Here is a 23,117-nt window from a genome sequence, read left to right as displayed (position 1 = left end):
TCAGTATCCCAGCCCAGGGAAGTGTCTCACTTGTTTTTTCTGGTTTCAAACAGCAAATGTTTCATATCCTTAAGTAATTAGGAGGCCCAAACCCCTAGCCAGGGAAGCAAAGCCTTAAAAAAGCCAACGGAAAAAATGGCCTGCGAAAATTACAGACCAGCTTGTGTGACACTGAGGGTATTCAGTCATTAATATGGTGCCACCAAAGTCCCCAACTTCCTCTCTCAGGCTGAATAAGAAAAGAGCCATTGTCCTTTCTACTGCTGTTCCAAGATAATTGACACTTAAAATTAAGAAAAGGAAGCACTTCCCTGCAAACATATTTATGGTAGGAAGCTCAGTGAATGAAAGGAGACTTGCTGTGCAGAGCCAGCCAGGATCCGTGTTGGTGATCAATCCATAACTACAGTCCCACGCCAGGAATTACCAGGGCTCAGCTGGCACAAGCACTTGGCCAGGGAGAAGCCCTGAGCAGCCGAAAGTGGGGGAATGCGAGGCAGGGCTGGTGGGAGCAGGATCAGCCCCCTCCCATGGGCAAAGTCCCCCTCCCGTGGGCCAGCCCCACCCCCCGTGGGCATGCCCCCCCTCCTGTGGGCATGCCCCCTGCCTTGGGCAAGGGCCCTCCCGTGGGCAAGGTCCCTCCCGTGGGTATGCCCCACCTCGTGGGCAAGGTCTCCCTCCCGTGGGCATGGTCCCCCTCCCCTCGGGCAGGACCCCCCCGTGGGCAGGACACGGCCTCGGCCCTCAGCACCCTGGAGAGCAGCCGCCGCCGGGGCCGCGGGCCCCGCTCCCGGGGTCCCTCCCGGGGGTCCCTCCGGAGGGCCCCACCGTGGCTCCATGCACTGGGTAAAGCTCATGAGATGCCGGTGGCTGCTTTCTCCCACGGCGACTCTCGTCTTTAGTTGCCACAACTGGTTCAACTCGAGCAGCTTTCATCCCTTGGGCCACCGCCGGCACAAGCTTGTGAGCACCTGAAGCACTCAGGTTTTTAGTGCTTTGCATTTTTTTGCACCATGGAGAATTTTGGTGCAAAATTCTCCCGAAACGCCAGAAAAAAAACCATAGGACAGTTCAGGAATTACTTCAATTTTAGGGAGGATTTTGACTGTAGAGGTCAGAAGAGTCCTCTCTGCCTTCCAACACCGTTTCCGTGATGATAACATTGCTACCGCAGTGTGGCCAGCTAGGGAACTGCTCTCCTTGAAAAACCCCAAGTCATTCTTGATTGCTTTATGCTTTCTAAATAATTGAGGAATTGCTTTTTAAATAATTAAAGAAAGAAAAAACCTTAGGACAGTCCCACAAGCACCTGAGTGCCATCGGTCAGAGTGGACTGTGCTGCAGCAGCCCCCCTGCCCCAGCCCTGCCGGAGCACCTTCCTCCTCCTCACCGCGGTGAGCCCTGCCTCCCTCCATGCCATGCAGGCAGCTCAATGCCAGAGATCCTGGAGCAACCATGGGTGCCTCTTCTGGACAGAGGAAGACAAGAGCATTGGCCTTCCTCTCCCTGGTCCAGAGGCTCTCCCAGGCTCTGGGCATGTTGCCACAGGGGGTCAAGTTTTGCAAGGAGGCTGCTATTCCCAAGATGAAGTACTGAGAGAAACAGTCCACAGGAATGTGTTGTGCATGGGGATGGAAAGGAGGACCAAATCCCCCACCCTACCCCCAAGCTGCCGTGCAAGGTTGCATCCTTCCCTTGGCAGCGGGATATGCAGGCCAGACACACACAGCTGGTGCAGGGGCCAGAGCAAAGCCCTGTTGCTGCCTTACTGCGGAAACAGGGCAACTAGGCTGGACTGCAAGGGGGAACTGATGTTTTCTGGCTGATGCCAGCATCTTCTCAGCACCTTATTTCCCTCCCACCCCTTCATAAATCTGGGTGAACTCCCCAAATTTAGACACTGTCCCCTCCATGCAGCCATCTCATCTCTGCTTTTTCCCATCCCAGGTGACAGGAACCTTGTAACTATTTATGCAGAGCTGAGTATGAGGCACAGAGGTTCGGCCTCAGGAGCACTGTGTCAGGCACTGAGGCCACGTTCCTGGTTTCCAGGCAGGAACTGGGTTTCAACAGTCACAGCTGGAATTACACCACTGGTTTGGTGTGAGAGCCACCAATGCCAGCCAGCCTGAGTCAAAGCAAGCAGGCAGATGGAGAGGAAGAGAGACGGAAATCTTCAGCTGTGTAAAAGTGACTATAAAGAGGAGAGCAATGGCAAATTCTTTTGTGTTCATGGTGGACAGTGTAGAAATGAGGGGCTTCCACTGCAGCAAAAGGGGTGTCAGGCTTCAGGAAAAATGTCTCAACAAGTGTAGTGCAGCAGCAGCAGGACAGATCTTGCAAGAATCTGTCATGAAGTCTCCATTGATGGTGATTTATAAAAGTAGGATTCACAATCAGGGGTGAGAGCTGAGCAGGTTGCCTTGGGAAAACTCTCGAGGTTCATGCAGCCCTATTTTTACGGCTGAGATCTGAGGCTTGTCCCAGGTTTGCAAAATAAAATCTTGAACCTGTAAAGTGGCCATCAAAAGCCTGGCCTCTGCATCCTGTCTCCTGCTGGGACACGAGCAGAGTATGGGTTGTGGTTAGGGTTCCCCTCCGTTGACTGCAGCTGCTTCTGTGCAGTATCTGGAAACCTCGATCAGGTTCTCATCAGGATCTCGGAAGTAGATGGATGTTATTGGACCCATAGCACCAGTTCTGGCCACGGGACCCTCTTCAATAATCACCCCACAGGCCTAGGAGGAGACATAAGAGCAGAGGTTCAGTGCTTAAGGTAGTCTTATCAGGGCACTGGGTACTCTTTCCCCTGCCTTGAAAACCTGAGCTGCTGGATGAGACAGTTCTGACATTCCCCGAGACACAGACCCTGAAAGTGTTGCTTCGGATGCTCTGGCTTCATGCCTCTTGGTGTCACACTGCCCTGTGGACACTCTGTGCCTTCCTTACCTTGAGATGATCCAGCAGCTGGTCCAGGGGCACCTGTGTGATAAGGCAGATGTCTGCAGAGCCAGGGACTGGGCACCGAGCCTTGGGTTCAAACTCCTTCCCAGCCTCATGCAGGTTAAACTTCTGGTTACCAAAATGTAAAGCTTTGCGATTTTCCTGTCCCCAAAGAAAAGAAAGTGCAATGAGACTTACTGGGCTGGAAGCCTTCAACATCCACTCACCTGGGTAGTCCTAAAAGTCCTGGGGACCTGGCTGTAGTCCTGCTAGCTCTGGGCTCTTGCTGTGGCAACCCAAGACAAGAACTGACCGCTGCAAAGCTCCCATGAGTCACCCAGGAAAGTCCTACAGCCACATGCAGCTACTTCCAAACCCAGTGATGTAGTTTTGCGTTTGGGGCACTCTCCAGCCTGCCTGGGCAGCAGTCGCACAAATAATGCGCAGGCTGATGCTGCAGTGGGAACAAAGGTGAGGCAACAGACAGAAGGTGATGAAGGAGTTTTTGGCATCTCTTCTTTTTGCAGACTCTCAAGGAGATTTCTGCAGGCTCATATGGCAGCTGAGTCCTGAAACCCCATGGATATCCAGGAGACTGCCCTGCCAGTTGTGCCCACCTGAAGAAGACCCCGAAGCTCACCATAGCCTTGGGATGTGAGTGCAACTGCTTTGAAGAGGACTGATGGGGCAGGAGAAAAGGACATAAGTTTGGAAGTTAAAAAAGTGCAGTGTATGTTCAAAACAGGCCAAGTGGCCTGAAGCTTGGGCAGGAGATGAGTTGGGGCTGTTCTGAAAGTGTTAACCAACTTTTCCTCTCTTTGCCAATGGAAATACCAAAACAAGAGCCTGTCAGACATTTTCAGAAGATGCGTGGCTTTGAGGATTCTCCTCCTTCAGTCCTAGGTATTGTTTTTCAAAGAAGCTTTCTTTTTTTGTCACGTTGTCTCCTTCTGCAGCGAGGTTTGGACTTTCTTCTGACTCAGCTTGAGTCTGTTGAAATTCGGAGCTTGATGGCCTGCAGCTTGTGTTAGTCCTACCATCCTGACCCCAAGGAGGTGCCCCAGGGAACCTATTAGAGATCCACAAGGCCCAGCCACTGGCCAGAACTGCAGCTCCAGATCCCCTAGGCCTGAGCCGAGCCTATGCCCCATGTTACCTTGAAAGTCTTCACCTCCATGCCCAGGACTTTGGAATAAAAGGCCACAGCATCCTCAATGTTCTTCACAGTCAACACAAGGTGGTCCAGACGCTGGATGAAACATGAGGGTGGACTCATACACTCTTCCTTCCAGGACATATCTCAGGACTGGGAAACCACCATGCAAAATCACAAAACATGAAAATTAGGAGCATCCAGGTACTCAGGGAAATGATCCAGGCAGTTGTGATCCCTGGCAGTCTCCAAGGCCAGGTTGGACTGGGCTTGGAGCAACCTGGGCTAATGGAAGGTGTCCCTGCCCATGGCAGGAGATTAGAGCTAAATGATTTTTAAGGTCCCTTCCAACCCAAACCATTCTATTATTCTATGAACTGAACCATGAATAGAGATCAAACAGGTCTTCTTTTGACCTGTAGGTGGCACAAGTACAGAAGCAATAAATTCTCCTCCCTGGAAGGCCCTCAGACCCCCACTTTGATGGGGCACCTGAGCATGCCAGAGCCCCTGCCTGGGGCCAGATCTGAAGAACCAGCTGGGTGACCTCGCTGGATGCTGATGTCACCGAGATGCTGAGCTCACAGTGCACAAAAACCTGTGTGCACCAAGGATGGACCATGTATGGGATCCTTCCTTCCAACTCTCTCTGGTGTCCTCCCAACCTCTTTCATGTCCAGGTGCAGACACTCATCCAAGCGGAGCAAAGACAGAGAGTGAAGACAAGCTGGGCCCTGGCAGTGTGATAGGAAATCACAGAATCCTCTCGAGCTGGAAGTGACCCATCAGGATGTCTCTAGGGGAAGAACATTCCTGTGAGAAGAGAGCACCAGGGCTGAAGTAGCTGCCTGGTGTCCCCATGGGAAGGCGCTGTGTCGTCATCTTGCAGGAAGGGAACAGAATCCCTTCTGGTGCCTATGTAATGTAGATGTAAATCATGGGATCATAAGATAGGGACTGTGGCCCTGACCAGCACCAAGAGGATGGAAACTTGCCACCAACACAACTGCACTGTGGAACCGAGCCCAAGGGGCAAATGGGTGAGTGGCTTGGCAGGAGAAAATCATGTTTAGGAAAATAAAGAATGCTGGAAATATTTCAGTGACCTACTTGTCACATCTCTGCTTCACTGCAGCCCCATCCACACCAGAGCAGGATCCCTGATGCTCCTGCTCTGATGACTCCAATGACCCACTGATGATCCCTGAATCTCTGATCATCAACACACATTTAAAGCAGGCTCGGGCTGTGTTGCTCCATGGCAGCAGGTCTTCTGCTGTTCCCCAGAGCCTGGGAGCACCTTTGCACTAAGCTGTGAAAAGGAAATGGATTTGGCCCTGAAGTTTTAATTTCTTTTTGGGTTTGGTTGGTTTTACCTTCAGAAAACCTGGGTGTGGAAACTAGGGAGGCTGTGACGTGCCCCTCAATGACAAGTGGAGTCCAGTTTCCTTCAAATCAGTAACAGCTCTCTACATTTACTTCTAACTCTTAAAAAGCCCCAAATCCTGACACAAATGACAATTCACACTTCTGAGACCCTCAACAATTTCTCCACTGACACCCCTGTGCAAGGGAAGCTTGACACTCCTGCTGCCTCTTGGGGGAGGAAACAGATGGAAAATAAAGCCTCTTGACACTAACACAGCATTAAGTGGCACAAATCAGGAAGACAGCCGACTACACCAACCCCTTTTTGGCCTTGCCATTTGCCTTCAGACTGCTAGGTGTCATCAGCTGGCAGAGGGTGAGGCTGATGCTGGAGATTCAAGGAGATGCAGCATGAGGGTAATCAACAGTCTGAGCTTACGGGGGTTCTTGGTGCTTTCTCTTGTGTGGGAAACACCTCGCAAGGAAGGATCTCAAAGCCCCGCTGACACAGGAGCAAGGTCAGCATAAAGCCAGTTTCACCCGGGCATCTGCTCACTGCAGTTGTGGGGGGCTCCCTTGGAGCAGGAGCCAGACGCCCACAAGCCCAGCTGCGGCATGGCCAGTGCTGGCACCAGTTACAGGGGCAGCTGTGGGCAGAGACAGCGGGAAGTCACTGCTCCTCCTTGCTGCCAGCGTTTGGTGTCCAACAGCCTCACCTCCGAGCAGCCTGGGCTCAGCCCCTCGCGAAGTCCTGTCCGCCCTGCCAGCTTTCCTGGGTGCTCCCAAGTTGCAGGGCCCCCCTTGTCACAGCCTGCAGCTCCCACCTCCTGCTGAGCCAGCCTTGCAAACACAGCCCTCCCCTCCCACGGCAGCCCCTCACAAACAACCACAAGGAAATCACACTGCAGAAACAGGGTGAGTGAGTACCTGTGAGAGGGGACAAGCAGCCGGGCAAGCCGGTGACCCTTCCCTCCTGACCATCGTCTTCCTGCTGCCCGGCGCCGAGCTGTGTGAGCAGCAATGTCGCAGTGGAAAGAAGTGGGGGAATGGCGAGATTAGAAAGAGGAGCTCCGAGCAGTGCTCCCCGCAGAGGTGTACCTTGACCCAAAGGACCTGAAAGTCCAACTACAGAGTTGCTTGAAAAATCCCGGAAAAAGAGGCTGGATATTTTAGCCACCTATTGGCCCCTTTGCAAGGGAAAGGTGTGTTAATGTGCTATATTAAAGCTCACAGCTGAGTTTGGTGCTCAGACTGGGGTGGCTTATTGTTAGGAAGAAGTAAGGATATCCCTGGAGAAGGCTGCAGCAGGCTCCCCGCTCCCCCCGCCCCCCAGCAGCAGGCAACGCGCCTGTTCACCTCTTTGCCTCCAAGATTATTTTCTGCCATGCAGCATGCTGAGGTCTTACTGCCCTGCTGCCCCTGGGAGCACTGCAAGCTCCCACTAGTAAAAGACGTGTGAGCTGTAGGTGCCATGCTAACAGCCAATGTGTAGCAAGGAGCAACAGGAAGAGCCTCAGGGTGATGTGCACAGTTTTGAGCACCTTTTTGAACGCCCCTTTCTGCAAACAGACATGTCCAAAGGGGTTCTCTGTGGCCTGAGGTTTTCTTTTTCTTCCTCTACAGAACCCAAACCTGTAAAAAATAAAATGGAGTTTTGAAAGTTGTGAGGCTCTTGGGCCGTTGGCTCCAAAGGAGCGAGTAGTTCTGGCTGTGGAAAAGCTGCCACGCAAGTGGTTCAAGGCACACGACATTCTGTGTTAAAATCATCCTGCCTAGACCTTCTCCACCCAAGCTGCCCATGCTTGAATGTGTACAGCAAAACACCAAATAAAACCATAATTCCCAAGACGTGGAAATAGCTGAAAATTTTTCTTTTCTTTTCTTTTCTTTTCTTTTCTTTTCTTTTCTTTTCTTTTCTTTTCTTTTCTTTTCTTTTCTTTTCTTTTCTTTTCTTTTCTTTTCTTTTCTTTTCTTTTCTTTTCTTTTCTTTTCTTTTCTTTTCTTTTCTGCCTCAATGGAAAGGACATCTGTGGGCTGCTGTGGGAGTGAGCACTCAAAGTGCCTGCATCCTTTTGGGATTTTTCTCCCATAATTATCCTAGTTGGCCCACAGAATTGCTCCTAAATATACTTCATGGGTTATCATCTACTGTCAGCTAGAAATGGTGAGGTTGAGTAGGTTAGACAAGATAATCCTGGGACATGCAACACCACCCTCGTGCCTTCCTTGCCTTGAAGGTCACTGTGGGTTTCCTCAAGCTGGAGAAGGCAATGGAGAAGGCAGAATCAAGGTGGAAATCCCATAGCTGGAGCTCAGCAAAAGGCTGTTCCTCCCCAGCATGGTGGTGTCCCCTAAGAGTCCTCCAGTGGGGGGGACTGCCACCGGTCTCCACACCAAACAACAGAAAAGGATGGCAATGCTCTGAATGCGGCAAGAGGCTCATAAATCGTCCCTGAGGGTAATTACAGAAAACAGACCACATTTATTTTCGAAACACAGGGGAGAGCCCACTCCTGTGCCAGCTGGCCACAAGTGGGGCAAGCAGGACAGTGCCACTTGTCTCGCGCTGCAGCCCTGCCTGAAGGAGGCTGCAGCAACTCTTCCTTCTGTCCACTCCTGATTTCCACAACATGTGAATGAGCGGGCTATCTTGGTGATTTCTACTGTCCTTTCCAGTCCAGATCAAGAGGGACAGAGTGGTAAGCAGTGGGTAGACCTCCCAAACCCCATTTTCTTGGAAAAAATCCTAGTCTCTTTTCTTTACTAGAACTCCTGAAGTTATTCCCACAGATGCTAGTAAAAGGACCAGTGGCACTGATCCCTGACAAGGCTTTGAGGGCACTAATTGGCCTTAATAGCCCTGACCAGCCTCATCTGGAGGCTTCCACGCACATCCATGGGACCTGAGGCATATTTAAGCTCTTCTCAGGGCTCCCACTCTATGTCTGAGGTTTGGTGGATAGGTGCTGGTTCCTAGCCTAGCTCCAGATGTGCCTCTACCTGGTCAATGATCCTGCTGGTCTGGGCTTCAGTTTATAAGCTGAACTGGCACTCCCTTTGGCAGAGATGTGAGTTTGGGGAGGGTTGGGGTGGGGTTTGTTTCTGGTTGTTGTTTTTTTTTTGGGGGGGGGGGAAAGGGTGTGTGTTTGTGGGGTTTTTTTACTAGCTGCATAATGGTTTCTTGGAGCAGGGAAGCTGTGGCTTTTGTCTGAGAACCCTGCTTCTCCAAGGGAGATCTAGCCTTAGCCCAAGAAGACAGAGACACTTTGACATTAAGGTCAGGGTGGGACCCCCACATTATCAAGCTTGAGCAGGGTTTTGAGTTTAGCTCCTTAAAGGTGCAGCTGCAGATGAGGGTTCCTGAGCTGCTCCCAGCAGACATCTAGAGGGGGTTGTCTCTACATGTTGGACAGCGTGATGGACTTGAAGTAGTTCAGCAAGTCCTCCGTGGTGAAGTCCATGACAATCCCTGACCCTGCATAACAACGTTGGATCAGCTCCTCAAACTCCTGGTACTGACGTATGAACTCCTGCTCCATGGCGTGCCACACCACCTAGGGAAGAACACTGTCAGCTCCTGTCATCAGCCTGTGACAGCTGAATGTGCTTAGCAGCCCTGAACCCCCCCAAAATCACAGCATTACAACCAGGTCACACTCCAATTACCGGCAAAAGATTTTCCTCTGGGGAGAGATACTTGTGGATTTTCCTGTAGAGGGTCTCAAGGGCTTTTTTTACTTCTTTGCCAGGGTATTTCTCGATGACCTTCCTCAGCTCTTGCTTGCTGTAGGCCAGCTGAAAGCTGACTTCTTCTTCTTTTACCCCTTGAGCCACACGGGCTTTCACCCCTTCGAAGAAGTGCTGGGAAGGCAAGGAGACATTCACTGATGAGCTGCCCTAAGGCAGACTCCCACGTGAGGGCTGAAACCTGACCACTTTCCTCAGTTCCCTTCCCATGCCTAATTAAGTGGAAATGAAGTACTAAAGGTAGTTTGTCCTTCAGAAAAGCAGGGCATGGGGAAGTTCATCAGTTCTCTTCCCTCCCTACTTGGCCAGCAGCCTCTCTAAGCGTTGCAGTATCATAGAGCAATGGGACTGCTGGAGACATTACTCATGTTCCTTGGTGCTTCATACAGCTTGGCTCACTACAAAGGGTTGGAGCCAGAGGTGGGGTTGGGGGATCCCAGAATCTGAAAAAGTGTAAAGCAAAACTCAAGTTTTTTCAGTTCTTCCAGGAACCTGAAGGGTAGAGACTGTGCAGCCTCTCTGAACAGACTGTTTCAGTGCTTTATTATCCTTGTATTCATTTTTTCCTTCTACCCAGCTGGAACCTTCCTTTTTACATTTTCTGGCTGTTGTCTTTTACCACCCTCAGTAATACTCTAGGGAAGGTAGCTACTAGGTAACTCTGAAACTTTCTTCTCCAAGCCCAGCTCCTTCAGCCTCTCCTCACCATGCTGGTGACCCTCCACTGGCCTTACTCCAGCTTAGCAACACCTCTTGTCATGGGTGGATGTGACTTACATCTCCCTGCCACAGCTGGATGTGGTATTCCACATCTGGTCTAATGAAGACAGATAAAAGGCAATAGTCACTACTTTCATCCTACTGTCTGCCTTCCTGTTCCTACAGCCCAGCAATCTGTTTGCTGACTTGGGTATTTCCAGTGCAATTTTGTTGTGGAGAAATACCCTAAATCCTAAGTATTTTTGGAGAGAAAGAGGTTTCTAAATGTTTTCAAAAACATGGGCTCCCATGTTACCCAGGTCCCTTTGCAACTTCTCTTGACACTAGTGGATTGTGCTCACGCCTGCAGAGCTATGGAGATGGCCGTGCCAGGGCTCTGGAAATCCCTGAGCAGGACACGGTCCGAGCACCCTCGTAAGCCACTCGCTTTGCTTTGTTGTGAGCAATGGAATTGCACTTTCTCTTGCAGAGGAAGGGTCTGAGACCCTGAATGCAGCAGGGCTGCAGGTAACATGAGACCCCGAGCTGATTTTCCCATCAAACTTACATGATGTTTGACAGCAAAGACTGGAAATTAATTGAAACCAACAGGCCCTATAAATAATTCAAGCCGACCTCAGTCTGTGAGATGTTTTAGGCTGGTGAGCAGAGAGAAGGAGCGGAGCAAGGAGGGGTCTCGGGAGTAGCCGTGTGTCTGGGAGGGAGGGTAATGTCTGCGCTAGCAAAGCCAGATGCTCTCAGCTCATTTAACAAAGCAGCCGCTTCGGAAGCGTGAAGCTGCTTTAGACTTGCTAGCCCAGGCAGCCGTGCAAAAAGGGAACTAGCATCTGCCAGAGGCAGGCACGCAACCCAGAGCGGGGGCATGAGCGGGTCCTCATGCTGCTGTGCGGAGGCCGAGGTGCAGGGCTGGTCCCCGCGCCTGATGCTGCTGAGCCTTGTTCTTGCTGGGGCTGCGCTGCGTGGTGACACCCACCAGTCAGTGGTCAGAGAGAGCATGGGAGCATCGGGGAGGTGACAACAAACTAATACAGTCCCAGGCTGGACTTGGGGAGGGGTGATTTGGCACCAGTTAATTCATAATTTTGGGAAGTGCAGTTGCCCTTTGGGACCCAGGCAAAGGTCAGTTTACCCTGTACTCACATTGAGCTTCTCCAGTGGCTGGCCCAGGTACCTGATGACATATTTCTCCATATGCTCACTATACCTCTCCTTGGCTTCTCTCTTCTTGCCCTCCAAGCAGTGGATCTTCTTTTGGCACAGGAAGCAGTGAATGTGGTGGAAATTTTCCATCATGATCATATCTGCATTTACCTTCAGGTTTGCTGAGGACAGACTGTTGACTTTTTTTTTTTTTTAAAAAAAAAAAAAGGGAAATAAACCAGGTATGGAGAGAAGACCCCACAGGCTGGGTTAGGAGGGACATAAGATGCAGATGCTCTTAGGCTTTGGCCACTAGTGGACAGCTTAACCAAAAGCTCAGGTGAGCATTGTTCAGGTCTTCAACCACCTTGCCTTGCAGATTGCTGGGGTCATGATGTTTAAGTGTTTACCTAAAAGAGTGCAGGGACAGTCCAGCCCTGACCAAATCTGTTTCTGATCTGGGTCTGGAGCAGCATGGCAGATGCTCAGCCTGCTGGGCAGGGGGCACAGCTCACCACGCTGCCAGCCATGTGCTGGCTGGTCTGGAGAGGGCAAGAGCATGGGTAGCGCATTGTGCATGCAGAGCAGAGGGGGCCCTTCTCGCTCACGGCAGTAGATGTGTCATTAGGCTGTGTCATTTGAACCGTCTGACTTCATCCAGTACTGGAGGCAGTAACTATTCATAACACAATACTGGTCCCTGTTCATGAGCTGGGTTCCCCGTCTCACCTGCCTTGCTGTGCACACTGCTGGAGCCTGGAAGGGGCTGTGGTGAGGGATTTATGAGCTGCTATTCAGTGGGTCACCCCAGGCTCATCTGCAGGTGGGAGCTGCCTTTCGACACCACCTTGTGATCTGTGGTTTGGAGGGTTGGAGCTGTTACTTCTGCAGCCCCTCAGATCCTCTCCCAACTGGGGAGAAGGGTATCGCTACTGACTAACAGCACTGGGCACTGGCTGGGACAACACAGGGACCTACTGAAAGCTACCTGCCTTGTTCTCCCAAGCCCTCTCTCCCTACCAACATGCTGTGTTGTTCTGGGGGAAGTTGCTCTTTGGTTGCTGCTGCTCCCAAGACCTTGTAAGCAGCCTGGTCTGTTGTAATAAACTGCTCCCTCCATAGCAGGAAAGGAGAGGATGACTTGGATTCAAAGCTAAGCACATGTGTCTCAGCCCTGTCACAACAGGGACCGTCCCGGTGTGGCAGACACTGTGCACATGGCATGCCAGGAGCTCTGAATTTGTCTGATGCTCCCAGGCCGTTGCTCGGTGAGGGCAGTTCCAGCTCCAGGCTGTGCCCGGGAGGCAGGCAGCCTGCACATACTCTGCTCAGGTGGCTCAGCTGATTGCTAGTAACTCCTGAAGCTGCAGTGACACGTTTGCCTGACTGACACATCCAGCCGCTAGGCTCAGTACTCACTGCTGCTGAAGATGCTGCCGGCCAGTCTAAGATATGCTTTGTCCAGCTCCCCTCTCCGCCGAGCTGTCCTGAACACCTTCTCTGAGAAGTTCACAAACTCCTCAAAGAGGCTCACGGAGGGCAGGATCCCACCTTTCATCTTGCTGGGCATCTTTGCCTCCTCAGCCTCTTTGCACAAGGCCCCCTGGCAACAACACACAATGCATAAACCAGTACTGCCCTCCATGAAGACCATACTAGAAGATTCACTCAGGTCTACTTGGTCTACTGACACTCACAATGCACTTGTTGAAGCTGCCCTTGGCCAGGAGCAGCATGTTGCCCAGGACAGTGTTGAGGAAGGATGAAGGGAGAGCTGAAGAAGAGCCCCACATCTCAAAGATGGAGTCATTCAAGGTAACCAGGACCTGCAAGCAGCCAAGTGGGTGGACCTTATTGCAGACATCTAGAAATCCTCTCAGCTCTGGTTCCAGGCAACTGAAGATCTCACTCAGCAGCTGGGTCATAGGTTCTTCTAGTCTTAAAAAAAAAAAAAAAAAAGGCAATGAAATGGAGGGGAGCACCAGCCCTGTGGCCAGCTGCAGAAGCAAGGGCAAATCTAAAGAAATAATTAAAGCCTCCTGTATTGCAGTTAAGCCTGTTTATGCTTGGGTCATCCTTCAACTCTTCACTGTCTTGGCTTGTGGGAGGATGCTGAAATGTCCTGTTTCACCAGCCAAATGAAAAATGTCAGTGTTTTTATGCTGATTTTTATATAAGTTTTTTATAAGACTTCTATTCCATAGTGTATTTTCACTTTATGACATTACTAATAAGGAAATAAACTTGATGAAAACACAGGATTTTCCGTGACACACAAACCTTGCCTCCTGATCCACCCTGGAGCAGAGCCACTGCACTGGGGACAGGCAGAACCAGCAGGCTCTGCTCAGCCTCTCTGCGTGCGCAGCCACAATGCCTCCTGTTTTTTTGCTATCCAGGGTGCAAACCTGACACCATTAGAAGACATCGGGAGTGAAAAAAAATCCCTTCTACCAGTTCCTCAGGCAGGACAGCCCAGACCATGCCCCTGTCAGAGCAGCCAGCTGTATCCCATCACCCACATACTGGTTCCGAGGCTTGGTGCAAGGAGGGTCCTCTGGGGATGCCATGCTCTCTCCTCCCTTAGTGGCAGATGCCTGAAAGGAAGAATGGCATGGGAATTATGATTTTTTCTGCCTGCCCTTAGAGAGGAAAACTTGAGATGTGGGTTTTATTTCTGCTGCTTCATGTTGGAGTCTTGTGTTTAGTGCTTAGACATCCTGTGATTTTGCTGGAGCTATCAATCAAGTCCAGTTGCATTCTCCTCTGTCATCAGGAGGTCTTAAGCTTCCCCACTACTGATAGCACCAACAGTTACCAGAGGACAAAAGCCCAGGAGAGCTCAGGTATCTGATAGAGGTAAGTGGCCACCCCACTGTGCCTGCTGAGGCTTCTATCAAGCTGGAGGGAGGACTGGCTGATGGGACAGGAGAGGACATAGTCCTCGCACTTACCTCCGGCACCTGCAGCTCTGCAGCACCGTGGCTTAGCTGGAAGAACTTCTCAATGAACTGCTGCTCCGCGGTGCAAAGGGGTTGCAGCTCTCTCAGCACCTGTTCCAGCATCTGCTTAGAAATCATCAGACACATTAGAAAACCCTTCTAGCACACACTGAGGACACTGCAGTAGATGTCCATGTCCACCTGAAGTAACATCTAAGCCAGGTCAGCAGTACAGAACATGTCTACTTCTGCTCCAGGTAGACAGCCCTAGAGAAAGGAATACAGGATGGGCTGCAGCACTGGCACAGCCCCTGGGCAACACAGGAGCCCTTTAGAAAACCTCAGCGCCTTACCTTGATGACATTGCTCTTGTCCAGCGTGTGCTCCTGGTCTTCTCTGCTACCTGGGAGGCTCCATCGAGACTGCTGCCTGCTCCCCATCACCATTGGCTTCTCTAAGCTTTCCTGAAGACCTGCATGGTGTGTTGGTGAGCAGTTAGACATCTCCACCCCTCTTGGCCTCTCCAGCTCCTTTGATCATTTTATTAACAAGTTTAAATGTCCCTTTTTATGTCTGATCTTATGTGTGAATTGGCCTTTTCCTATTGGATCCTGATACACGGGGGACGCAGGTTTTGCTCTCATTTTTTTTTCTCTGCCTTCTCAACTGTTTCTTTTTCATGATGCTTTTATTTCACTGTCTGTGACGCTTACCCTTTTGCTGTTTAGTGCTTAGTACTAACTCTTGAGGACTGGGGAGTAAAAAATCCTAGGTGATAAGAGCATAAATAGCAGAAATGCCTGCAAGAGTTTCAGGGAAAACACTTGCTGCTTAGTTTTGATGGTAAATTGCCATAAAACATTATCCAGGCAGGGGGGGAGCGTTGGCTTTTTTGTAAAAAATGGCCTTTTAAAATTATAAACATTCATCTGGATATTAATATGCTTTTCAAACATTACTAGTTTTACCACAGTGTTTTCACTGGGTGCTTGATTTAAGTGGAAAAGCCAAAATATTTTTTTGAAATGAGCATTAATAGAATATTATTATAATCACTAAGAGAAATCTGTGGGGAAACATCCATATTATTTTCTAATTATTTCTAAATACTGGTATCATCCCACTAACCCAGAGGTTTCCTGGTGTGTCAGGCCAGCTCTCCATTTCTCATAACATCTGAAATATCTTTATTCGAGCCACTACCTGCAGGGCTTTTACCTTTGGAAAGGATTTGTCAGATGCCCTCCGTGCTAAGCAGGGATGAGGGATGATGGACAGCCCTGCTCGCGACCTCAACCTTGCTAAAACCACGGAGAAAATTAATGAGCTGCTTCATAATCTCTTTCCCACCCTTATGCAATGGGTGATGATAATTTCACTTGCTGGGAAGTAGCAAAACTAGGGAAAAAATATCTCCCCACAGGAAACAGGAAAGAATTTTATGAGCCTGTAAATTTTAGTGTGGAAAAGGGAATGGGAAAATGAGGAAAAAAAAAAAAGACTTAATTATGGCTCACAATTATAAACAGCTTGGGGTTTGCCTTCTAAACTCTCCCATAATACTGAAGCAAGGTAATAAATGATCAGGTGATATATTTAGAAGCAATCAACATAAATAATCCTTTATGGGGGCAGGGAATCAACCCTAAAAATTTGCTGCCACAGAAAGAAAGAGGCATGGAGAGCTGGAGCGAGCCTGGGGTGTTTTAAAGCAGGGATGAGGGATGTTATCAGGCAAGTGTCCTCACAGCCTGGGCTTTCCTCCATGCAGGACTCGCCCCAGCGAGCAGGTGAAACATCGGGGAAGACCTTGGATGAGGTTCCCGCAGAGCTTCATCAAAGCCAGACCTTCCCTGCAAAACGGCCTGAGACCAACCAATTTCGCAGAAAATATTTCAGCAGGAGTCTCTGAAGGTCTCTGGGAGCTGGGAGAGATCGTGCTCGCTTTCAGTGCCTGCTGCTGCCAAGCTCCTCCAGCCGAAGGACCCATGCGTGCCTTGCCAGCATGCTGCTCGTCTCCCAGTATGTCCTCGAGCCCAGAAGAGGTCAACTTCATCTTCAGAGGGAGGTGATGTGGGAGGAGATGTGATGCTCTCCCTCCTACTTTGTCCCCGGTGTCTCCAGAGGTGGGCAGGCACATCTCCACTGGTAGGACCGCAAGCCCAGGGAAGGTGCCTTTCCCCGGTTTGGCTGGCAGAAGCTCTGCCAATACAACTTTGTAAAAATTCCCCCTATCACTAACCATGCTCTGCAGTGACATGGTGGCTGTAGTTTCAATGTGCTGCTCACATTAATGATGGGATGAGCATTCCCACGCAAGCCTGGGGCTTCCTACCTGTCCCAGACCCCTTCTCACCCCGGGGAGCAAAGCATGGTGCCGGCAAAGCTCAGCTCATCTTGCCCTGGCCGCGGCGGCCACGCTGGCAACAGGCAGGCACCTTTGGGTGATCTATAACAGTGCAGTAACAGGCTTGTAACCATCAAGGTGTTCTTCTGTCACTGCAACGGGCTTCAGAGATGCTGGATTTTCTCCTGGGATTGTAATTACTCCCATTTTATGGGACTCACATAGGCATTAAAGGTAGACAAAGTATTGAAAGGAAATCACTGGTTTAACATTTACCAAAAGGAGGTCAGGTGGACTGACTGCAACACATGCACTACACTTTTTTTTTAACAAGTCTGTTTTTGTAAAGAGCCTCTTTAATAGTCATCTCTGTCCCTGCAATGTCGCCCATTTTAATGGCTTTATGAGCAGACCTAGCTGTGCTCTGGGAGGAGAAAAACTTGGGTGCTTTTATTTTCTGTCACCTCAAGTCCCTTGCTTGGAGCCCATCAATCACTTTGCAAATAGAAACCAGGGCCTCTTTACCCTATGCATAATCTTTGTTATTTCCTTCTGTTTAAATAAAAGCAATTGCCCTTCTTCAGGAAATGGTGTTTGATCACATTATCTCCCAAGCCACAGATCAGAGTTTTCTTCCCCACTTGCTAATTCCCCAGCCTTGCTTGCTGCCAGTACGTTCATTACCTCTTATCAGGAATTCCTATTTTTAAGCGAGAAAGAGCACATTTCCCAAGGAAAAGCTGCATCCAGGCATGGAGGAAAGGGGTGGGTGAGAGGAACATCATCTTTTTTAACTATTTGTTTTACCTGGTGTGGCAGATGAGGCAAAGCACATGCCCCTCTCTGCCAGGCTGAGTGCAGGTGAGCCCGGCCCCATGTGAGTGAGGCGTAAAAGGGCTGGAAGCAAATTGGTCCTTTACTGGTGCACAAACCCTTCTGCCAAGTAGGATGGGCAGTGCTGGACAGCCATAAAGACAAGAATAATAAGGACATATGCTTATATCTGTAAGGACACATGCTGTGTGGCAACATGGGGACAACAAAAACAAGTGAGCCATGGAGAGCCACACGAATTGGCCGTGTCGTGTCCCAGTACTCCGCTGCCAGCACTGCCAGCCACCGCGGGGAGAGCTGGCCCCAGGCACTGCATCTCTGATGAGCTGGAAAGGGAGCACAAGAACGGTGCTCTGTACTGCTCAGGGACCTCCACCTGAGCCAATACATCCTCATGGTTGTCACCACCAGCCCATCTGTGTCTGCTTGAAGGTGTCCAGATCGCAGCTGCAGGGACTGCCAAAGTGTTCGAAGGGTGGGCATCCCAGCTCCAAGTAGTGATGCATCCAGTGCTCCTGCACTGCTGGGTCCCTGGCACCTCCAAGAAGGGAGAAGGACATTCAGGGTGACAATGTGTCTTGTAACAACCCCGTGGGAGAAGTGTGTGCCTTTACAGTTCTTACAAAATGCAATCCTTTTTCAGAAAGTCCGTATCTCAGCATCATCCTGGGAATATTATGACCACCTCATCTTATTTTCCTGTTGTCTGCTTGCTATAGGCTTTCCTGAGTCCTCCAGCATCAGTGACAGCTTGTAGCAACAAGTACAGCACGTTAATGGCATTATGCACAACTAATTTCCTACCATCACTTTTCAGCATGTCTCTTTGATAAAATTGCCTGTTACCTTGTCTTTAAATTACAAGGAGAATAAAAATGTCCTGCTAACTTTCCCTACACAACTTGTCTTTTGGTCCTTTTCATCGCATCACTGCTTTGCTGGAACTAGCAGAGATTTTGATCCCCATTTTTTCCCTCTCTTGGCTCCATCGTTTGGCAGATCATTCTGGCATGGAAAAACTAGTTCCCGGTCACTATAAAAATATTTCCTGGAGGTGTTCACTCTCTCCATTTCTAGCAAAATTACAAAAAGGAACATTTTAATTAAGAATTAGTATCTGGGCTTCTACTGCCTCTTTCTTCCTCTAAAGGGGATGAATCTTTGAACATGAAAAGCAGTGAGGAGAAAAAGCACACGTGTTTTTCCTTTTCCCTTCCTCTTCTTTCCAATGGCAAGACTTCTTGGGTGATATTTTCCTTCTTTATTTTCAGGAGTCCGCTGCGGGTACATGTACACTGCCAGCACTGCCCATCCTGGCTTGGTCCCATGGTCTTGAGGTCCCCCCTTTTCCTGGTATGTGCAGCTGAGTGTCTTCCCAGGGGAAGTGGCACCAGGTGGGGAGGAGCTGGGGGTGGTGGTGGGTATGTTGTGATACGGCTGTGATGGACACCTGAAAATGGGGAGCTGAGAAGTGCTCTGTGTCCCTCTCTTCTGACACAGCCACCAGCCTCTGGGAGTTATCTGTTGCTGTTGTCCCACCCTGGACTGGAACTGACTGGGGCAGTACTGGGAGTGCAGCAAGGGGGTGAGCAGACCTAGCACTTTTCACTGGTTCTTCTTGGTGCTGTGCCTCTGCAAGGTGGGAACTGCTGAGCTGCCGTCATGCCAAACAAAGCGATGCCAAATGCTCCCACCCAGAGGGATGCAGGGCCAGTCGGCAGCACAAAACCTGGGATGTGGGAGCTTCTTCTGTCACCCTGGCATGGGAAACGCTGCCAGCAGAAGCTCATGTGCAAGTTGCTGCTAACACAGGCTCTCTCTGTCCCTGCTTGAGACTCACCAGGTTCTTCACAGAGCAGATCATGGAATGGTAGAATGGTTTGGGTTGGAAGGGACCTTAAAGCCCATCTAGTTCCAGCCCCCTGCCGTGGACAGGGACACCTTTCCCTGGACCAGGTTGCTCCCAGCCCCGTCCAGCCTGGCCTTGGGCACTGCCAGGGATGGGGCACCCACAGCTGCTCTGGGCAACCTGATCCACAGAGCAGGGAGGAGATTACAGCAAAACACTCAGATATTCTCCTTTCCTTTTATAGGTGGTTCTGAAACTGAGGGAACGGGCCCTGGAGCGCTACAGAAGTGGAAATTGCGTACAATGGTCAGATCCTGCAGCCTGGTGAGGTTCAGGGTAGCTCCCTCCAGATGCCCATGGCCCAGGCTCCCTAGCTGTCCCTTGTACCTCAGGAGAAGGCAGGGGCTTCACCCAGAAGACAAAGGGTGAGCAGAAGGGTCAGCTGGACAGGGGCTGTCAGTACAATTGCTGCTTGGGGTCAGCACAGCAAAAGCAGAAAGGCAGAGCCCTTTGCCAGGATCCGTCAGCCACCAGCCCCATTTCCTTCCGTAAGCTTCATCCTCTGGCTCCTGGGTCTGGACACAAGTGATGAAGTAGGTGCAGAGCTGGAAGGAGCCGGGCTGGTGCTCTGATAGACTAAACACACCACGCAAAGTGGGTTTTGACATTCAACTTGGGCCAAGCTGGCATGGAACTTTCCATTACAGTGCTTTGTTTTCCTGAAGGAAAATGCAACTTCTGCGCAATAGAAAACTTCCAGAGGAGACAGATCAGTTTCTCTTTTTATCTCCACAAACACCTGACTGGAATATTTTGAGTCAGATGCAGTGATTTCTCTTGTAATGATCACCTTGGGAGAGCACAGCCCCACAGTCAGCTCACTATGAAATCATTCTGCTCTCACAAATATTGCTATGAATATGCTTGTGTCTTCAGGGACAGGCTTGATGCCATCTCTTTACAGGGAAAAGTGTGTCTGAGGGGTCCGTGACCAGCTGTGCTTGCATGAAATACAGCCTGCCGCCCCCCTCACGGCCCCTCAGGGCAGGGTCTCAGCCACCCAGGCATCATTTCTGAGCCCTGCAAAGGGAAGGTGAACAAAAGCTCCAGCTCTGCGAAGCAGCTAGACACACCTGGGTAAGCACGGAGCCAAGGCTGCCTGGCATGAAGCAGCATCAGCGCTGGCACCTGCTGCCCACCGCAGACCCAGCCCCTGGAGGAAAAAGTAAATTCATGGCACAGAATGTGAGGAAGACACCTGTGATGGAGGATAATTGCCGTGTTCCCTACTTGCAGATAAATCACCGCCCAGCAGCCCAAAGGTCTCATTTGCAAATCACTCACTTCCTTTTCTTCTTCCTAACAAGAAGGTTTTGGCTGGTTCAAAAAAGGCTTTGATTTCCCGCTCATAGAGTCTGCTGAGGTTCTGGGCATAGACCTGGAAAGTAGAGAAATGGCCAGATGAAAGCAAAAAGACCAAATTCTAGCATTTCAGACCTTGTCCTCCAACACAGTGTCTGCCACTGAGTCCCAGACTGCTTTCTGTCAGGTGCAGAGGTCCAACATCACATGGCCAAGTTGGCCAGGCACTCTCCTGGAAAAAGTGAATGCTGGTGGGGGGCATGGGTTTGGTGAAACCAGGCTTTCATCATGAATTAACCACTTTGACTAATCTGTTCCTGGTGGATGATTTGCGATATTGTTTCAGGATTTCAGCTTTACCTTGGGGAGATCGCAGAACAGAACTGGGTTGGCGTTCCTCAGCCAGGCCATGAGCGGGGTGTAGGGCACCAGTTCCTCGTGGTGGAGTCTGTGGCTTGGTGCAGATAGCTTCTCAATGGGCTGGCCGAGAGCAAGGACCTGAGCATTACCCTAAAGCAACAGAAATGGCAGAGTCAAATAAAACATAGCCTTGAAAAGTTCTGTAAAATAATTGCTTTGTAAGTGCCTTTGAATTTTCAGTTCTGAGTGTGTTTGAGAAGCAAATTTAAAGGCTGAGGCAGAGCATGCATAATCATTTTGGACTCTAGTTTTAACGTCATGTCCTGGGAACAACTGAGTGCAGAGCAATGAGCTGGCCCATCAGTAAGATGTGGGATACTCCAGCTAAGCGCAGTGGTCAGGACAAGACACAGGAGAAAAGCTCACTGCTCAGGAGCAGGCTGGAAATCGTCCCTCCGAGCACCAGGAGGTGGGTATGGCTCAGCAGGTGGGATGCAGTGGAGATGGAAGGAGGCTGCACGGTTGATGCAGCCCATCTTCCAGGGTCTGGCAGTGCTGGGACACCGCTCCTACAGGCTCAGAGTCAGGTAGGTGGGATGGGAGCTCAGCAGGCTCAGAGCAGGTCCAGGTGGAGCAGCTAGCTCAGGGATGTGTCCAATCAAGGTCTGAAAATCTCCAAGGATGGAGATCCCACAGTTCCATCCCAGTTCTCTGCCAGGCAACATCCTTTCCCAGAGTCAATGCTTGACAATAAATAACACCAAGGATTTGGGAGTCACTCCTCATGAAATGAAATCCAGAAGAGTGTAATTTTCCTTTCAAATTTCTGCCCACAGAGATGTTGTCCACTGTACCTTTCCAACTGCAAGATGAGTGCTTGAAAGTGCTAACCAAAGGATCGAGGGACCGGATTTTACCCTGGGATTTTATGTTACACCATGTTATGTTACCACCCACCCACGCCCCTCCTCCCACAAAGAAAATCTAAAGCAAAAATCTTCAGGCCTGATGTCCTGAAGCACTTCTTAACATGACCAGAGGGTTAACGACTGTCATGGGTGGGAACCTGATAGCCTGATAATTGGAAAATTCTATTACCGCAGCATCCCCTATACCACTGGTGCTCTTCAATTAGAATATTCAAATCTCTCCAGATTTTGAGCTGCCATGTGAAGAGTGAAGCCCACCTGCAGCTCAAAGATGCTTGTAATGTGGCTGATGAAAGAGTTTTCGAAGTTCTGCTTGAGTGTTTCAAACATGATCAGCTGCTCAGCCACAGACTGCAGTTTCCGGTAACCTTGAGGGAAAAAAAAAGAGAGGGTGTCGTGGTACTGAGCTGCTGTGGCTGCAGCCCAGCATCGCTCAGCACGCTGGCAAATAAGACAGATCTGCCAGGAGTAAGTTCTGAGATAAATACTACTGTCCAAAATCCAACAAGGGGAGAAAGATTTGCTGTAGTACCAAGCAAATACAGACAGGGAGGGAGTATAAAGTGAAAAAATAAAATAAAATTGCGAAACATCCATCAGTCCTACCATGGCCAAGGACAAACGCCCAGCCTCTTCACAAGGAAAGCATGGCGTTTCATGCCAGGATGGATGAAGTCCCTGTACACAGGCATGTCTCCAACAACACCCACAGTGGACACTACTACGATGAATTACCATTTTTCCATGCTCAAGTACAGACAGTTAGGTTGCCCCAAGAGACCACAATTTCTGAACATGTCTTTCCACCACCTCCTTTCTGAACTACGGGAAGTGTTGTACACAGATGGCAGACAACAATGCCTTACGTCCAGGTATTTAGAAGAACTCTATAGATGTTTGCCTGAATTCTAATGTAAACTGGATCAGCCAGTGCCTACATCCAGGGGGAGGTGCCTGCAGACCTGCCTGTGGTGCGTGGATGCCCCAGCTTGGCTATTTGCAGCGCAAATTTTATTTCTCTAAGAATGGATCCAATCTACCCACCAGCTACTTCTTTCCATGGACGTTCAGATGTTGCATTGGCTTTTCCAGCCCTGCTTGGCTGTGCTCCCAGGTGAAGCTGCTGAAGACCTTGAAAGCTTCAGCAAATTTCCAGAAGAAAGCCAGCCCTGCAAGACTGTTTCCCCAGCTCGCAGCTCCGGGTGTGCACTGCAGGGAAATACTGTTTGTAGCTCTGCACCTTACACTCCAGGTACCCCCAGGTCAGTGCTGCTGTTCACCTTCCCAAATACAAGCCTGCCTTCTATTTCTTTTCTACTTTGCCCAAGCAGGGCTGCCTGGCAAGCATGTGAGCTAATTCCCGGGAATACCCTCTTCAGTGGTTCAGGCTGGCATGGAATAGTGCTGGGTGTGCAGCACAGGC

At 50.2% G+C, this 23,117-nt stretch overlaps 2 protein-coding genes across 9 annotated transcripts in view; both read right to left on the bottom strand.

Annotated features, from left to right (window-relative positions):
• Positions 1-723: 723 nt before the first annotated feature.
• Positions 724-7,774, bottom strand: GLOD5 (glyoxalase domain containing 5). Of its 2 annotated transcripts, XM_056359788.1 has the most exons (5): positions 7,006-7,774; positions 6,392-6,470; positions 4,100-4,249; positions 2,950-3,105; positions 724-2,738 (listed from the first exon to the last, which is right to left on the bottom strand). In XM_056359788.1, the coding sequence occupies exons 3-5, from the start codon at positions 4,238-4,240 to the stop codon at positions 2,586-2,588; spliced, it is 450 nt and encodes a 149-aa protein (XP_056215763.1). In that variant the 5' UTR covers positions 4,241-4,249; positions 6,392-6,470; positions 7,006-7,774; the 3' UTR covers positions 724-2,585. The 2 variants fall into 2 exon arrangements, with proteins under 2 accessions (XP_056215763.1, XP_056215762.1); XM_056359787.1 differs by having other exon boundaries at positions 6,392-7,774.
• Positions 7,775-7,926: 152 nt separating this feature from the next.
• LOC130158773 (exocyst complex component 1-like) overlaps positions 7,927-23,117 on the bottom strand; it is a 32,020-nt gene continuing 16,829 nt past the window's right edge. For 3 of the 7 annotated variants that reach the window (XM_056359783.1, XM_056359784.1, XM_056359785.1), the window contains 11 exons: positions 21,953-22,062; positions 20,766-20,915; positions 20,388-20,481; positions 14,367-14,485; positions 14,026-14,139; positions 13,598-13,668; positions 12,769-13,009; positions 12,491-12,674; positions 11,072-11,271; positions 9,131-9,325; positions 7,927-9,018 (listed from right to left, as the gene is read on the bottom strand). In XM_056359783.1, coding sequence (XP_056215758.1) covers positions 8,863-9,018; positions 9,131-9,325; positions 11,072-11,271; positions 12,491-12,674; positions 12,769-13,009; positions 13,598-13,668; positions 14,026-14,139; positions 14,367-14,485; positions 20,388-20,481; positions 20,766-20,915; positions 21,953-22,062 — 1,634 coding nt within the window. In that variant the 3' untranslated portion in view covers positions 7,927-8,862. The remainder of the gene's footprint in view (positions 9,019-9,130; positions 9,326-11,071; positions 11,272-12,490; positions 12,675-12,768; positions 13,010-13,597; positions 13,669-14,025; positions 14,140-14,366; positions 14,486-20,387; positions 20,482-20,765; positions 20,916-21,952; positions 22,063-23,117) is intronic. The other 4 variants (XM_056359782.1, XM_056359779.1, XM_056359780.1 and 1 more) reach the window with 2 other exon arrangements.

The sequence above is a fragment of the Falco biarmicus genome, chromosome 14 (assembly GCF_023638135.1).
Source record: "Falco biarmicus isolate bFalBia1 chromosome 14, bFalBia1.pri, whole genome shotgun sequence".
NCBI classification, from domain to species: Eukaryota; Metazoa; Chordata; class Aves; order Falconiformes; family Falconidae; genus Falco; species Falco biarmicus.
This window is presented reverse-complemented; position numbering and strand designations above follow the sequence as displayed.

Excerpts from the sequence above, each read along its gene's own strand:
- GLOD5 (XM_056359787.1), bottom strand. The coding sequence starts at position 4,240 with ATGTCCTGGAAGGAAGAGTGTATGAGTCCACCCTCATGTTTCATCCAG. Across the intron at positions 3,106-4,099 it reads TGGAGGTGAAGACTTTCAAG|GAAAATCGCAAAGCTTTACA; the intron begins GTAACATGGGGC and ends CTTTGGGGACAG. Across the intron at positions 2,739-2,949 it reads AGCTGCTGGATCATCTCAAG|GCCTGTGGGGTGATTATTGA; the intron begins GTAAGGAAGGCA and ends GTCTCCTCCTAG.